The sequence below is a fragment of the Nerophis ophidion genome, linkage group LG07 (assembly GCF_033978795.1).
Source record: "Nerophis ophidion isolate RoL-2023_Sa linkage group LG07, RoL_Noph_v1.0, whole genome shotgun sequence".
Taxonomy (NCBI): Eukaryota; Metazoa; Chordata; class Actinopteri; order Syngnathiformes; family Syngnathidae; genus Nerophis; species Nerophis ophidion.
The window spans coordinates 64913851-64931855 of NC_084617.1; the positions used below are offsets into that span (position 1 = coordinate 64913851).

Sequence of the window (18005 nt, forward strand, 5' to 3'; positions counted from 1 at the left end):
CTTTTAACAAAAGAGATACATGTCAACCATTTTTTTTTTTTAAATCTTGATTTATTGTACAGGAGGAACGGGATTCATATCTCACAGCTCCCTCCTCACCACATTCTACAGAGGCACTATAGAGACCCTACTGACCAACAGCATCTCTGTCTGGACTGCAACCTGCAATGCCTCAGACTGGAAGTCTCTCCAGAGAGTGGTGAGTACGGCAGAAAAGATTATCAGGACTCCTCTTCCTCCTATCCAGAAAATCGCAAAAAGCCGCTGCCTGACCATTGCTCAGAAAATCTGCAAAGACTCCTCCCACTCCCACCAAGGACTGTTTTCACTGCTGGACTCTAGAAAGAGGTTCCGCAGCCTCCGAAGCAGAACCTCCAGGTTCTGTAACAGCTTCTTCCCTCAGGCCGTAAAACTCTTGAACGCATCGTAATTAAATTACCCCCTCAACTCCCCCCAAAATGGATTAACTCGCTGGAATAAAAAAAGACAATATATCATACATCCATAAACCTGGATGCATACGCAAAAGTGCAATATATTTATCTGTACAGTAATCTATTTCTTTATATCTGCACCTTATTGCTTTTTTTATCCTGCACTACCAAGAGCTAATGCAACAAAATGTAGTTCTTATTTGTACTGTAAAGTTCAAACTTCAATGACAATAAAAAGGAAGTCTAAGTCTAATATTGCCCCAGGTTTTCCAACTGTGACCGAGGGGTCAGTTGCTCTGTAGAGTGGCGCTTTCCATCATTTCTAGTAGAGATGTCCGATATTACCGGCTGAAAAATGCTGTAAAATGTAATATCGGAAATTATCAGCATCGGTTTCAAAAAGTAAAATGAATTACTTTTTAAAACGCCGTTGTACGGAGCGGTACATATCCTGTAAAACACGGATATAAACCCAGTAAGATGTCCCTCTCCTCTCCCCTCTCCCCTCTCTAAAACACAACAGGATGAGAGGTTAACCGGCGACGCTTGATGACCTCATCAAACCGCCGCGAGCGGAGCATAACAACAACAAGGGTGTGTTGTTGCCGGTGCTGTAGCCGTGGCTAACAATCTCGCTCGCTCGATGACTGACTAACGACATCAAGTCTATGGTTTGGGATTATTTTAAAGTGTGTCTGACGGATAAAAAACTGGCAATTTGCAATGACTGCAAACAAGTTGGTTATGCGAGGAGGAACCAAGACGTCTATCTTAAATACGAGCAATTTGATCTCCCACCTCTTCAAGAATCATAAGGAGATACACGATAAATACAAGCGGAAGATGGATGAAAAGAAAACACAGAAAAAAAGTAGTGCCACACAATTGTCGCTTAAAGACTCCGACGAGAAAAAACAAAAATACAACAAAAAACACCCTGGGGCGGAAGGGACAACGCATGCAGTATGTCAAAAGCTACGGTGGAGTTTGGTGTGGCTAGTCTGCACTACATGGTGCATGGCCCTGGATGCCCTGTCTCAACGCAGCATTTCAGAAGCTCTGGCTGACTGCCAGGCCACTTCAAGCACTCACCACTAGCTTGCAGCACATTTGTGTTACTCTTACAAATACGTTAGAGCAGGGCAGAGTGAGCCCAGTTTATACTTTCCTGTTATACAGTATGCCAGCCAGTCTTCCACTAAAGGAGGACTATGTTATTGTTTACTTTATTACTCTAGTACACTCCGGACTGAAGCTGTGAGCCTTTATTGTTTTTGTAGTTGTTGTTTTGAGGAGTTGTAGTGGGTATCAGGATTATCTCAGGGAGAGTATATCCCAAATTCCAAGCTGCTGTTTTGAGGCATGGAAAAAAAAATGATGCACTTTGTGGTTTCAATAATAAATATGGCAGTGCCGTGTTGGCACTTTTTTCCATCATTTGAGTTGAAGTTGTTTTGGAAAACCTTGTTACATTGTTTAATGCAGTGGTTTTAAACCTTGTTGGAGGTACCGAACCCCACCAGTCTCATATGGTCACCCTCCAAATCTCAAGACAAAGTTTTTATATGTTTTTGGTAACACTTTAGTATGGGGAACATATTCTAAGTAACAAAGACTTAATTTAGAGTTTTTCGGACACTAGGGGAACATATTCTAAGTAACAAAGACTTAATTTAGAGTTATTTGGTTAGGGTTAGGGTTAGAGCAGGGGTAGGGAACCTGTGGCTCTAGAGCCAGATGTGGCTCTTTTGATGACTGCATTTGGCTCTCAGATAAATCTTAGCTGACATTGCTTACCACAATAATTATGACTAATTTCGCTGGTAATCACAGTGCTAAAAATAATGTGCAAAATATAAAACATTCTCATGCATTTAAATAAATCCATCCGTTTTCTACCGCACCTGTTCAAGAAGTTGCGTTAATGGTAAGAAGTATTTTATGTCACGATGGGGGGGTCGCAGCTTGCTGCAGAGTCGCTCCCCCAGGAAGGCAGACGGACTACTCGGGACATGGCATTTAGGTAAAAACATGATTTAATTTAAACTAAAAAAAGATACAAACAAAAATCGCTCACAGTGGAGGCACAACTTGGGCTAAGGAACAAAGCTAACGCATAAACAGACTAAGAACATAAATCAAACAAAACTTACTTGGCATGGCATGAAGCGCGAAACTATGGCAAGGCATGAAACAAGTCAGCACAGAGCAAGAAAAGATCACATTGCCGCCAGGGCGACTGACTGGCAAAGACAAGCTTAAATACTGCCTCTGATTAGTGCTCGGGAAGCAGGTGAGCGGGCATTTTGTCCACCAGAGACAGGTGGACAAAATGAGTAACCAAGGAAACCAGACAAGGGAGTGGAAAAAAACAGGAACTTAAAGAGTCCAAAGGACAAACAGCACGTGGCCAAAGAAAAACATGATCAACAGACATGACATTTTATTTATTATTGGTTAGCTTCAGAATAACAATGTTATTAAAAAGAATAAAATACTTATTATACTCTAAAAATGTTGGTCTTACTTAAAAATGCACACATTTAGTTGTATTCAGTGTTAAAAAATATGATATGGCTCTCACTGAAATACATTTTGAAATATTTGGCTTTCATGGCTCTCTCAGCCAAAAAGGTTCCCGACCCCTGGGTTAGAGGGTTAGGGTTATAATAAGCCCATGCTGAATAAGGCATTAATAAGTACTTAATAATGACTAGTTAAGAGACAATATGTTACTAATTTGCATATTAATAAGCAACTAATTAATAGTGAATATGTTCCCCATACTAAAGTGTTACCATGTTTTTTTTTACCGGTGCCAAAAATGAACCGTGCATGAACATCACCTTGTTCAAACAACAAAACCAACACAGTGCATAAACTCACAACAAATTACACACCTGCAAATCAGTCGGACTTCTACCGTTGCCGTATCCGTAATGCGCCCATAGGTAGAAGGTTTTATTTACACGATGAGTCGGGTGTGTTTTGACCTCCGCCGAACCCCTGAGCCTGACTCACCGAACCCAGGTTAAGAACCACCGGTTTAATGCATCCAGCAGGGCATCACAGAAAAATTAGGCATAATAATGTGTTGATTCCACGATTTATATCGGTATCGGTTGATATCGGAATCGGTATTTAAGAGTTGGACCATATCGGAATATCGGACATCGGGAAAAAAAAGCCATTATCGAACATCTCTCATTTCTAGCAAACTCCCGAACCTCATTCCTCTCATGCAAAATCCACCCAGGAATGGAGCCTTATGAATTCCTTCCCTCCTGTACAATTTCTCAATATTCTGGACTTACCCTGGGCTTCTCCCACGCTGGTAGGATGCGGGGCAGGGAGTGTCCAGGCAGTGATAACCTCCCCTGGTGTTGAAACACATCTGATTGTGGCCACACTCAACGCCTTGTTGCAAACACTCATCAATGTCTAGAAAGAGGAAGATGACTTTAACGGTCGTATTCAAGGTAAATACATAAATATTACAAATTGATTTCCTGGTACCTTTACAGTTCCTGCCGTTGGGGAGCAGCTGGTAGCCTGGAGGACACAGACACTGGAAACTGCCAATAGTGTTTCGGCACTCATGTTGGCACGGCTTCCTGAGCAGACATTCGTCCACGTCTACACAAAGAACAATAAAACAAGATGTCTGTGAGTAGGGTTGTCACGATACCAGCATCGGTTAAGAAATACTGACGTAAGACACACTTTAAGCTGTCACTTCCTACCTTCTTTGTGTTCTTTGATGTTTTCATCTTGTTTTCATGGGTTCTTACTCTTTTTTGTGGACTTTTTGAATCTACACTGCAATTATATAATTTCTCCATTGTGGAAGTCCATCCAATCCTATCCTTTCATTTTACATGCGTACCTCAATAAAGTGGCAACACGGATCTCTTCTGCTACGGCTTTCCCTGGCAATGCATGTTTATATTAGGTGTGTTGGACAACTTTTCGCGCCAAACTAGCATTTGGACGAATACGTAAATATATGGAAACAGTAATTATTTTCTGTAAGACAGTATGCTTCCCCCTCGCGAGCCAATAGGCGCAGTGAAAAGGGAGGACTACCTCCGAATTCTTCAGGAAACCCTAAAATCATCAGCCCGGAGGTTGGGTCTTGGGCGCAGTTGGGTGTTCCAACAGGACAATGACCCCAAACACACATCAAAAGCGGTAAAGGAATGGCTAAATCAGGCTAGAATTAAGGTTTTAGAATGGCCTTCCCAAAGTCCTGATTTACACGTGTGGACAATGCTGAAGAAACAAGTCCATGTCAGAAAACCAACAAATTTAGCCGAACTGCACCGATTTTGTCAAGAGTAGTGGTCAACAATTCAACCAGAAGCTTGTGGCATACTTGCCAACCCTCACGATTTTCAGTGCCCCTCCCAAAAATCTCCCGGGGCAACCATTCTCCCGATTTCCACCTGGACAACAATTTTGGGGGCGTGCCTTAAAAGGCACTGTCTTTATCATCCTCTTTCAACTGAAAAGGAGACTATTATATATCTCTCCGTCATCCATAGATTTATCTATAACCCATAAAGTAGGCAGGCACGGCACCATTTCTCAGCGTGTGTTTATTCCAGCCGGCACGTTAATACACTGACACACAACATCCGGATTCCCATCATGCACTGCTTCAAAATTACGGCAAGTAGTAATGTCCAAAAACATAACAGAGACAAAGCAGAAGAACGAAGAAGAGACATGGCAACGACTAGTAGGAAGAAGTACTCTTGCAAGTTCCAAAATGATTGGAAAAAATAACTTCAGTTCATCCAGGACAGCTCAAAGGGGAATTGGTATGCTGCCTGCAAATTTTGTATATCAGACTTCGCCATTAAACACGGTGGCCGAACGGATATACTCATTCATGAACGGATTTTATATATATATATATATTAGGGGTGTGGGGAAAAATCGATTCGAATTTGAATCGTGATCCTCACTTTGTGCGATTCAGAATCGATTCACATTTTTAAAAAATCGATTGATTTTTTTTTTTTTTCTGGGTGTTTTAATCAATCCAACAAATTAATACACAGCAATACCATAACAATGCAATCCAATTCCAAAACCAAACCTGACCCAGCAACACTCAGAACTGCAATAAACAGAGCAATTGAGAGGAGACACAAACACGACACAGAACAAACCAAAAGTAGTGAAACAAAAATGAATATTATCAACAACAGTATCAATATTAGTTATAATTTCAGCATAGCAGTGATTAAAAATCCCTCATTGACATTATCATTAGACATTTATAAAAATTTAAAAAACGAACAATAGTGTCACAGTGGCTTACACTTGCATCGCATCTCATAAGCTTGACAACACACTGTGTCCAATGTTTTCACAAAGATAAAATAAGTCATATTTTTGGTTCGTTTAATAGTTAAAACAAATTTACATTATTGCAAACAGTTGATAAAACATTGTCCTTTACAATTATAAAAGCTTTTTTAAAAAAAATATACTACTCTGCTAGCATGTCAGCAGACTGGGGTAGATCCTGCTGAAACCCTAATATCGTTTTTGAATCGAGAATCGCGTTGAATCGAAAAAAATCGATTTATGATCGAATCGCGACCCCAAGAATCGATATTGAATCAAATCGTGGGACACCCAAAGATTCGCAGCCCTAATATCTATATATATATATATATATATATATATACATATGTATATATATATATATATATATCGGATATATATATATATATATATATATATATATATATCGGATATATATATATATCGGATATATATATAGTAAGAAAATTGAAGTCATTAGAAAGGAGATTAAAGACAATGCGTCCCAGCTACAACGGGGTTCTATTAACACTGACACGATGGTATATACGGCGGATACTGCCCTCCAAAATAGTTTCTCCCGTTTTGAGGAAATAACATTAGAGGAATTGTTACAACGTGTAAATGGAATAAAACAGACAACATGTTTACTTGACCCTCTTCCTGGGAAACTGATCAAGGAGCTCTTTGAATTATTAGGTCCATCAGTGCTAAATATTATAAACTTATCACTCTCCTCGGGCACTGTTCCCCTAGCATTCAAAAAAGCGGTTATTCATCCTCTTCTTAAAAGACCTAACCTCGATCCTGACCTCATGGTAAATTACCGACCGGTGTCTCACCTTCCCTTTATTTCAAAAATCCTTGAAAAAATTGTTGCGGAGCAGTTAAATGAACACTTAGCGTCTAACAATCTATGTGAAACCTTTCAATCCGGTTTCAGGGCAAATCACTCCACGGAGACAGCCCTCGCAAAAATGACTAATGATCTATTGCTAACGATGGATTCTGATGCGTCATCTATGTTGCTGCTCCTCGATCTTAGCGCTGCTTTCGATACCGTTGATCATAATATTTTATTAGAACGTATCAAAACACGAATTGGTATGTCAGACTTAGCACTGTCTTGGTTTAACTCTTATCTTACTGATAGGATGCAGTGTGTCTCCCATAACAATGTGACCTCGGACTACGTTAAGGTAACGTGTGGAGTTCCCCAGGGTTCGGTCCTTGGCCCTGCACTCTTCAGCATCTACATGCTGCCGCTAGGTGACATCATACGCAAATACGGTGTTAGCTTTCACTGTTATGCTGATGACACCCAACTCTACATGCCCCTAAAGCTGACCAACACGCCGGATTGTAGTCAGCTGGAGGCGTGTCTTAATGAAATTAAACAATGGATGTCCGCTAACTTTTTGCAACTCAACGCCAAAAAAACGGAAATGCTGATTATCGGTCCTGCTAGACACCGAACTCTATTTAATAATACAACTCTAACATTTGACAACCAAACAATTAAACAAGGCGACACGGTAAAGAATCTGGGTATTATCTTCGACCCAACTCTCTCCTTTGAGGCACACATTAAAAGCGTTACTAAAACGGCCTTCTTTCATCTCCGTAACATCGCTAAAATTCGCTCCATTCTGTATACTAAAAACGCTGAGATCATTATCCATGCGTTTGTTACGTCTCGCCTCGACTACTGTAACGTATTATTTTCGGGTCTCCCCATGTCTAGCATTAAAAGATTACAGTTGGTACAAAATGCGGCTGCTAGACTTTTGACAAGAACAAGAAAGTTTGATCACATTACGCCTGTACTGGCTCACCTGCACTGGCTTCCTGTGCACTTAAGATGTGACTTTAAGGTTTTACTACTTACGTATAAAATACTACACGGTCTAGCTCCATCTTATCTTGCCGATTGTATTGTACCATATGTCCCGGCAAGAAATCTGCGTTCAAAGGACTCCGGCTTATTAGTGATTCCCAAAGCCCAAAAAAAGTCTGCGGGCTATAGAGCATTTTCCGTTCGGGCTCCAGTACTCTGGAATACCCTCCCGGTAACAGTTCGCGATGCCACCTCAGTAGAAGCATTTAAGTCTCACCTTAAAACTCATTTGTATACTCTAGCCTTTAAATAGACTCCCTTTTTAGACCAGTTGATCTGCCGTTTCTTTTCTTTTTCTTCTATGTCCCACTCTCCCGTGTGGAGGGGGTCCGGTCCGATCCGGTGGCCATGTACTGCTCGCCTGTGTATCGGCTGGGGACATCTCTGCGCTGCTGGTCCGCCTACGCTTGGGATGGTTTCCTGCTGGCTCCGCTGTGAACGGGACTCTCGCTGCTGTGTCTTGGATCCTCTTTGGACTGGACTCTCGCGACTGTGTTGTATCCATTGTGGATTGAACTTTCACAGTATCATGTTAGATCCGCTCGACATCCATTGCTTTCCTCCTCTCTAAGGTTCTCATAGTCATCATTGTCACTGACGTCCCACTGGGTCATTATTGTCACCAATGTCATATATATATATATATATATATATATATATATATATATATATACATATATATATATATATATTTATATATATATATATATATATATATATATATATATATCCATCCATCCATTTTCTACCGCTTATTCCCTTTTGGGGTCGCGGGGGGCGCTGGCGCCTATCTCAGCTACAATCGGGCGGAAGGCGGGGTACACCCTGGACAAGTCGCCACCTCATCGCAGGGCCAACACAGATAGACAGACAACATTCACACTCACATTCACACACTAGGGCCAATTTTTAGTGTTGCCAATCAACCTATCCCCAGGTGCATGTCTTTGGAGGTGGGAGGAAGCCGGAGTACCCGGAGGGAACCCACGCATTCACGGGGAGAACATGCAAACTCCACACAGAAAGATACCGAGCCTGGATTTGAACCCAGGACTGCAGGAACTTCGTATTGTGAGGCAGACGCACTAACCCCTCTGCCACCGTGAAGCCCTATATATATATATATATATATATATATATATATATATATATATATATATATATATATATATATATATATATATATATATATATATATATATATATATATATATATCCATCCATCCATTTTTTCCCTTTCGGAGTCGCGGGGGGCGCTTGCGCCTATCTCAGCTACAATCGGGCGGAAGGCAGGGTACACCCTGGACAAGTCGCCACCTCATCGCAGGGCCAACACAGATACACAGACAACATTCACACTCACATTCACACACTAGGGCCAATTTAGTGTTGCCAATCAACCTATCCCCAGGTGCATGTCTATATATATAAGATATACCCCTCCCCTCCATCTCCCAAATTCAGAGGTCTCAAGATTGGCAAGTATGGCTTGTGGATGGCTACCAAAAGCGCCTTATAGCAGTGAAACTTGCCAAGAGACATGTAACCAAATATTAACATTGCTGTTCAGTAGACCCATATTAAATTCATAAAAGAACCAAACTTCATGAAGGTTTTTCTGTGACCAACAAGTATGTGCTCCAATCACTCGATCACAAAAAAATATTGGAAAAAATTATTGGAAGCGCAAGACAGCCATGACATGATATTCTTTACAAGTGTATGTAAACTTTTGACCACGACTGTAATTTTTGCGTGTTGGTATCAAAGTATGATCCTTTAGACAAGCCTGTATCTATAAGTATGCACTATACAGTAGCATTTGGTGGTAGCCTGTGTATTTGTGGCTCAAGACAATATGAAAAGTGGTAGTGGTCACTTTCCAAGCACTGCTGGGCCTCATCGAATTCATCAAACGCACGGCTAAGACTTTATTACCCTCAAGGCTTTTCATGCACACTTACCAACACACTTGCCATCTTTGCTTGTGTATCCAACAGGACAACTCTGCCTGGTAATGCGGGAAACTCCATGAGGGCGAGATAGAATCGGTCTACCAATGGAAGACACCAGCTGTGGCCGAAGTCTTGCCCTCACTCTGGTTCCATTAGTGAAGGTCTGTCCCCTCTCCAGCCCCGCACAAGAGCGCCCATCCCCGAGCAGGTGGGTACCAGGCGGACACATGCACCTGAAGCTACCCGGCACATTGCGGCACTGATAGACGCAAGGACTCGGAGTCTGCAGGCATTCATCCACGTCTGAAATATACAAGAGCTGCTTGTAAGGTACGACACTCAGAGAATTTTTTTTGGAACGAGACAAACGCAATGTCGTACCCAAACATGGGAGGCCAACTCCCTGCGATCGGTACCCTCTGGGACATATACAACCGTAACCGCCGAATGTGTTCTGACAGATCTGTGAGTAGCGACACATGTGACTCCCGTCCTGACACTCGTCGATATCTAGGGGAAAAAAAAATATCAGCTTTATAATGACCAAAATATACAGACTTCCAATGCACACTCTGCAAAAAGTGAAATCCAAGTCAAATTTAAAATCTCAAATAAGGGTGATATTTCCTTATTTTCTGTCTGATTAGATACTTGTTCTCACAAAGCAGATTTTATGTTAGAGCAGGGGTCGGGAACCTTTTTGGCTGAGAGAGCCATGAAAGCCAAATATTTCGAAATGTATTTCGGTGAGAGCCATATCATATTTTTTAACACTGAATACAACTAAATGCGTGCATTTTTAAGTAAGACCAACATTTTTAGCGTATAATAAGTCTTTTATTCTTTTTAATAACATTGTTATTCTGAAGCTAACCAATAATAAATAAAATGTCATGTCTGTTGATCATGTTTTTGTTTGGCCATGTGCTGTTTGTCCTTTGGACTCTTTAAGTTCCTGTTTTTTTCCACTCCCTTGTCTGGTTTCCTTGGTTACTCATTTTGTCCTCCTGTCTCTGATGGACAAAATGCCTGCTCACCTGCTTCCCGAGCAGTATTTAAGCTTGTCTTTGCCAGTCAGTCGCCCTGGCGTCAATGTGATCTTTTCTTGCTCTGTGCTGACTTGTTTCATGCCTTGCCATAGTTTCGTGCTTCATGCCATGCCAAGTAAGTTTTGTTTGATTTATGTTCTTAGTCTGTTTATGCGTTAGCTTTGTTCCTTAGCCCAAGTTGTGCCTCCGCTGTGAGCGATTTTTGTTTGTATCTTTTTTTAGTTCAAATTAAATCATGTTTTTACCTAAATGCCTTGTCCCGAGTAGTCCGTCTGCCTTCCTGGGGGAAAGACCCTGCAGCAAGCTGCGACCCCCCCCCATCGTGACATAAAATACTTCTTACCATTAATGCGACTTCTTGAACGGGTGCGGTAGGAAACGGATGGATGGATTTAAATGCATGAGAATGCTTTATATTTTGCACGTTATTTTTAGCACTGTGATTTCCAGCGAAAGTATTCATAACTATGGTATTAAGCAATGTCAGCTAAGATTTATCTGAGAGCCAGATGCAGTCATCAAAAGAGCCACATCTGGCTCTAGAGCCATAGGTTCCATACCCCTGTGTTAGAGTGTTTTACTTGTTTTAAGTGTTTCGGTCCTCAATGATCTCAGTAAGATATTACAGCTTGTTGCTGAGATTTGATGACCTATTTTGAGTAAAACATGTCTTGTCTTGGGTTTTTTTCTGTCTTGTGATTTGCATATTTTATTTTGAAAAGCAACCCCTCTTGTTTCAGATCATGGGCCCTTCCTCTTGTGTCACCAGTCTGACGTCATCCCTGACCCTTGATTGTTTCGACCCTTTTCCCATTACCATCATGTTCTATTTAAGCTCATGCCTCCCCTTGTCCTGTGCCAGATCGTCTCGAGCTTTCGTGTCAATCTAGCGTCCATGTCCATGTCCATGTTTGTATTCATGCCTTGCTTCTTCCCACGTTTACTTCCTTGGAACAAGAAATCTCTTGCTGTAATTTTGAATTTTACTTTTTCCTCCTTTGAGCAACTTTTGTTATTCTAGCCGTCGTCCAACCTATTTGGTGAGTTTTTGTATTGTTCTAAATTCCTTTTCTTCCTCAAAATTTAGTGATTTTTTGTTTATCTTTATCGAGTATTTATTTATAGCTTTTTTGTTCTTCCTCCTGTTGGAGCGCTTTGTGTTATTTTTTATAGTAGATACGACTTTAATTGTAGTTCGTCATTTTGTTAGTTTTTTCCTCCTATTCTTTGGAGTGATTTTTGGTTTATCTTTTTTCGGATTTATTTCCGCGGATTTTTGTTATTCATTAAGTGCATTATACTCTGGCTCTGGGGGTTAAAAAGTTGTTTCAAAATAAAAGCTTTATTAGAACCTCATCTCTGCATCTGGGTCCACTCCTTATTCCAAGTCCTGACAAAACATGCTTGAAACTAGAATATCAACTGTTATCAACACTCACAAGTATACAGCTACTTTTTTAAAGTAACAATTTCTTACTTCAAACATAAAAAAAAAATCATGATGTCGAGCGCATATCATTATGTCAAGATATTTTTCAACATCCATCCATCCATCTTCTACCACTTATTCCAGGGGTGTCCTAAGTGCGGCCCGCGGGTAATTTTTTAACGGCCCTAAGCACATTCTAAAAATATGATTAAAAAAAAAATAAAGTGGTATAAAAGAGTTAATAGGTGAAATGTGACAAGAAAATGTTGTAATGTTTACTCTAATAACACAAAACTGTCATGCAGGCTGTTATTTTCTATAAAAAAAAATAATTAATAAAAATCAATGTCACATTAAATATTCCACTTTGAGATATTTTGGGGGGAAAATGTTGCATATTTTGTGTTTGCCATATAAAAAACAAAGTTGTTGTTTTTTCTAAAGAAGGGCCTAATAAGAACAAACAAAAAACATAAACAACAATAAAAGTTATAATTGACAGATGAAAAGTATACAGTATTAATTTTTTTTTTTTTTTAATGAGTAGGAAGGACCCTTTTGGATCCCCAATAATTTTAGCGCAATTTTTTTTTGTGTGTGTGTCATTGCTAAAAAAAATAATAACAAATTGAAATCAATGGTGTTATGTGTTGACATTTTTAAGGCTCCAATTCTTCTATAATCTCAAATATTCCACTTTAAAATTCTATTGGGGGATACTATTGCATATTTTGTGTTCTTTGTTTTTTTTCCATAACAAAACAGGGTTTTCTTTGACAAAAAAGGGAATGCATCTTAAATCTTTAAAAACGTTATATTGACAGATAGACCTAATGTTGATCTAGAGCAGGGGTCACCAACCTTTTTGAAACCAAGAGCTACTTCTTGGGTACTGATTAATGCGAAGGGCTACCAGTTTGATACACATTTCAGAAAATTGTCAGAAATAGCCAATTTGCTCAATTTACTTTAATAAATAAATCTATGTACCGGTGTGGATATAAAAAAATGGGTATTTCTGTCTGTCATTCCGTCGTACATTTTTTTTCCTTTTACAGAAGGTTTTTGTAGTGAATAAATTATGAAAAAAACACTTAATTGAACGGTTTAAAAGATGAGAAAACAGGAAAAAAATGAAAATTACATTTCGAAACATAGTTTATCTTCAATTTCGACTCTTTAAAATTCAACCAAAAAAAAATTAAGAGAAAAACTATCTAATTTGAATCTTTTTGAAAGACTTACAAAAATAATTTATGGAACATCATTAGTATTTTTTCCTGATTAAGATTAATTTTAGAATTGTAAAGACATATTTTAAATAGGTCAAAATCCACTCTGCATTTTGTTAGAATATATAACAAATTGGACCAAGCTATATTTCTAACAAAGACAAATCCTTATTTCTTCTGGATTTTCCAGAACAAACATTTTAAAAGAAATTCAAAAGACTTTGAAATAAGATGTAAATATGATTGTAAAGATTTGCTAGATTTGCCAGAATATTTTTTTTGAATTTTAATCACGATAGGTTTGAAGAAATATTTCACAAATATTCTTCGTCGAAAAAACAGAAGCTAAAATGAAGAATTAAATAAAAAAAATTGTATCATTCTTTACAATAAAAAAAAAAATACTTGAACATTGATTTAAATTGTCAGGAAAGAAGAGAAAGGAATTTAAAAGGTAAAAATTTTATGTGTTTAAAAATCCTAAAATCATTTTTAAGGTCGTATTTTTTCTCTAAAATTGTCTTTCTTAAAGTTATAAGAAGCAAATTAAAAAAATAATGAATTTATTTAAACAAGTGAAGACCAAGTCTTTAAAATATTTTCTTGGATTTTCAAATTCTATTTGAGTTTTGTCTCTCTTAGAGTTAAACTGTCGAGCAAAGCGAGACCAGCTTGCTAGTAAATAAAAACAATTTTCAAAATAGAGGCAGCTCACTGGTAAGTGCTGCTATTTGAGCTATTTTTAGAACAGGCCAGCGGGCGACTCATCTGATCCTTACGGGCGACCTGGTGCCCGCGGGCACCGCGTTGGTGACCCCTGATCTAGAGATTTAAATAAACAAACAATAATAGAAAATAATGACACATTTTAAATATTTTTTCGAGCAAAATCCTTTGGGGTCCCTGGGATCAAGCCTGAGTGGAGGCCTAAATGTATATTTTTACACATTGCATTTGATTGAAATTGTACCTTCAGGCAGCTTCTGGTTCCCGTTCATATGAAAATGAGCTTTCTTGTCTTTTACATTGAGCGTTTGAAATAAATCTTCCCAGCTGCTGCCCTGAAGGAATGTAACAGTCCATGGGAGACAGTTTTTATTTTTTTTATTTTTTCTCATATATAATGCTAAAAAACTAAAAAGTTAGGGGTTTTGAATGAACTTTCAGGATGAAGCTAAAACGCACTATGACCTTGATTTCTTTTGGACTTTAATATTAGAATGTACATGTCCAACTGTTGAACATTCCATTCGGTTTAGCTCGGTTGGTAGAGCGGCCGTGCCAGCAACTTGAGGGTTGCAGGTTTGATCTCCGCTTCCGCCATCCTAGTCACTGCCGTTGTGTCCTCGGGCAAGACACTTTACCCACCTGCTCCCAGTGCCACCCACACTGGTTTGAATGTAACTTAGATATTGGGTTTCACTATATAAAGCTCTTTGAGTCACTAGAGAAAAAGCGCTATATAAATATAATTCACTTCACTTCACATATATTGTATTGGTTTTTGAAATAAAAACATATCAAAATGGCCCTTGTTGCTTTGATTTTTTTAGTGTGCAGCCCTCAGTGGAAAAACTTTGGACACCCCTGACTTATTCCCTTAGGGGGCGCTATTGAGCAAAAAGCTCTTTTTTTTTTCTACCAAGAAAAGTGCACTTGTTGTTAGTGAGAATATACTTATTTTAAGGTATTTTTGGGTCTATTGAGGTTAGCTAATTGTACTTGTTTTGGAAAGTCTTGACAAGCCAAATTTTCTTGTTCTATTGGCAAATAATTTTGCTTAGTTCAAATAAAATACCCCTCATTTTTGTATTTTTTTACCTTGTTTTTGAACACTGACTTTTTTGCAGTGCACAAAGCAGCACAGAGTCGTTCAGTTGGATGTGGTATGCAGTTTTTTTTTTTTTTGCATTTCCAGTCACAAAAGTTATGACAGTAACAAAATAAATGACCCATACCACATTTTGGCACCCTCCCCTACCACAGTGGAAAAGTACCTTTTTATATAATACACAGCAAAGCTGGAATCTAAACAGGATTAGAGTGCTGTACTCAAGGTTGAAAATACATTTTTATGACTAACAAGATATGTTTTTCCTCCCGGGCACTCACTTTCTAAGATTAATTTAATTACCCTAAAAAATATAGAACCATCAAGACACATTCAAATGTGTGTTTAGCATTACATAGCTATTAATTTTCAGAAATGTGCAACTCAGACAAAGGAACTTTGGTAACGATGCTTGCGTCATCATGCTATAAACAAGTAAAACACTCATGATATGAACTGAATGAGCACAAAATGAAAAAAAGATACATTAAAAAACCTGCATCTATTTACTCACATACTGTAATACAAAAATGTGTAAAAAGCGCCTTTAGAAGAAAAAAAAAAAGACTCCTTTTAACTGAATTTCTCAGCTCTTTTCACAGATTTCAGTACTACCAAGAAAATAAAAATAAATAAAAATAAGGTATTTGCAAACTTTACAAAAGCATACGTTTCTAGTAAAACTCACAAAGATACTTTATTTCAGGCATTATTAGCCATGTTGCATGTTTGGTTTAGAGCAGGGGTCGGGAACCTTTTTGGCTGAGAGAGCCATGAAAGCCAAATATTTCAAAATGTATTTCAGTGAGAGCCATATCATATTTTTCTAACACTGAATACAACTAAATGTGTGCATTTTTAAGTAAGACCAACATTTTTAGAGTATAATACGTCTTTTATTCTTTTTAATAACATTGTTATTCTGAAGCTAACCAATAATAAATAAAATGTCATGTCGGTTGATCATGTTTTTGTTTGGCCATGTGCTGTTTGTCCTTTGGACTCTTTAAGTTCCTGTTTTTTTCCACTCCCTTGTCTGGTTTCCTTGGTTACTCATTTTGTCCTCCTGTCTCTGGTGGACAAAATGCCCGCCCACCTGCTTCCCGAGCACTAATCAGAGGCAGTATTTAAGCTCGTCTTTGCCAGTCAGTCGCCCTGGCGGCAATGTGATCTTTTCTTGCTCTGTGCTGACTTGTTTCATGCCTTGCCATAGTTTCGTGCTTCATGCCATGCCAAGTAAGTTATGTTTGATTTATGTTCATAGTCTGTTTATGCGTTAGCTTTGTTCCTTAGCCCAAGTTGTGCCTCCTCTGTGAGCGATTTTTGTTTGTATCTTTTTTTAGTTTAAATTAAATCATGTTTTTACCTAAATGCCAAGCTGCGACCCCCCCCCACCCCATCGTGACATAAAATACTTCTTACCATTAATGCGACTTCTTGAACAGGTGCGGTAGAAAACGGATGGATGGATTTAAATGCATGAGAATGTTTTACTTTTTGCACGTTATTTTTAGCACTGTGATTACAAGCTAAATTATTCATAATTATCGTGTTAAGCAATGTCAGCTAAGATTTATCTGAGAGCCAGATGCAGTCATCAAAAGAGCCACATCTGGCTCTAGAGCCATAGGTTCCCTACCCCTGGTTTAGGATTTAAGTGCGATTTTCAGATAAACTCCACTTTAGAATGGAATTTCAACTGAGGAATCGTTGGAAAAGCTGTAATTTTCCGCTAAAACGCGGCACGCTATCTCAGGAGCTCTCGCTAATCAACTCAAGTGGGTGTCGTCTATTTCCACGTCTACAAACCCCGTTTCCATATGAGTTGGGAAATTGTGTTAGATGTAAATATAAACGGAATACAATGATTTGCAAATCATTTTCAACCCATATTCAGTTGAATGTGCCACAAATACAACATATTTGATATTCAAACTTATAAACATTTTTTTTTTGTTGCAAATAATCATTAACTTTAGAATTTGATGCCAGCAACACGTCACAAAGAAGTTGGGAAAGGTGGCAATAAACACTGATAATGTTGAGAAATGCTCATCAAACACTTATTTGGAACATCCCACAGGTGTGCAGGCTAATTGGGAACAGGCGGGTGCCATGATTGGGTATAAAAGCAGCTTCCATAAAATGTTAAGTAATTCACAAACAAGGATGGGGGGAGGGTCAACAATTTGTAAGTAAATTGTTGAACAGTTTTAGAACAACATTTCTCAACGAGCTGTTGCAAGGAATTTAGGGATTTTACCATCAACAGTCCGTAAAATCATCAAAAGGTTCAGAGAATCTGTAGAAATCACTGCACGTAAGCGATGATATTACGGACCTACTGCGTCAAAAACCGACATCAGTGTGTAAAGGCGATCACCACATGGGCTCAGGAACACTTCATAAAACCACTGTCAGTAACTACAGTTGGTCCTTACATCTGTAAGTGCAAGTTAAAACTCTACTATGCAAAGCAGAACCCATTTATCAACAACACCCAGAAACGCCACCAGCTTCGCTGGGCCCCAGCTCATCTAAGATAATAATAGTAATAATGGATTAGATTTATATCGAGCTTTTCTATTGTTGTATACTGAAAGCGCTCACAGAGAAGTGAGAACCCATAATTCATTCACACCTGGTGGTGGTAAGCTACATCTGTAGCCACAGCTGCCCTGGGGTAGACTGACGGAAGCGTGGCTGCCAGTTTGCGCCTACGGCCCCTCCGACCACCACCAATCATTCATCATTCATTCACCAGTTTGAGTGGCACCGGGGGCAAAGGGTGAAGTGTCCTGCCCAAGGACACAACAGCAGCGATTTGGATTTCAATAGGTG

At 39.0% G+C, this 18005-nt stretch overlaps 1 protein-coding gene and 1 long non-coding RNA gene across 3 annotated transcripts in view; one reads left to right on the forward strand and one right to left on the reverse strand.

Moving 5' to 3' along the window:
- hmcn2 (hemicentin 2) overlaps window positions 1-18005 on the reverse strand; it is a 229065-nt gene that overhangs the window by 6098 nt on the left and 204962 nt on the right. Inside the window, exons 77-80 of the mRNA XM_061906866.1 lie at window positions 10005-10133; window positions 9633-9926; window positions 3951-4070; window positions 3749-3875 (exon numbers count right to left, since the gene is read on the reverse strand). Coding sequence (XP_061762850.1) covers window positions 3749-3875; window positions 3951-4070; window positions 9633-9926; window positions 10005-10133 — 670 coding nt within the window. The remainder of the gene's footprint in view (window positions 1-3748; window positions 3876-3950; window positions 4071-9632; window positions 9927-10004; window positions 10134-18005) is intronic.
- On the forward strand, window positions 50-11979 carry LOC133556701 (uncharacterized). 2 transcript variants are annotated; one of them, XR_009807574.1, is made up of 4 exons: window positions 50-199; window positions 3959-4100; window positions 9669-9953; window positions 11413-11979. It is a non-coding gene; the product is annotated as an uncharacterized LOC133556701 (long non-coding RNA). The 2 variants fall into 2 exon arrangements; XR_009807573.1 differs by having other exon boundaries at window positions 9669-11979.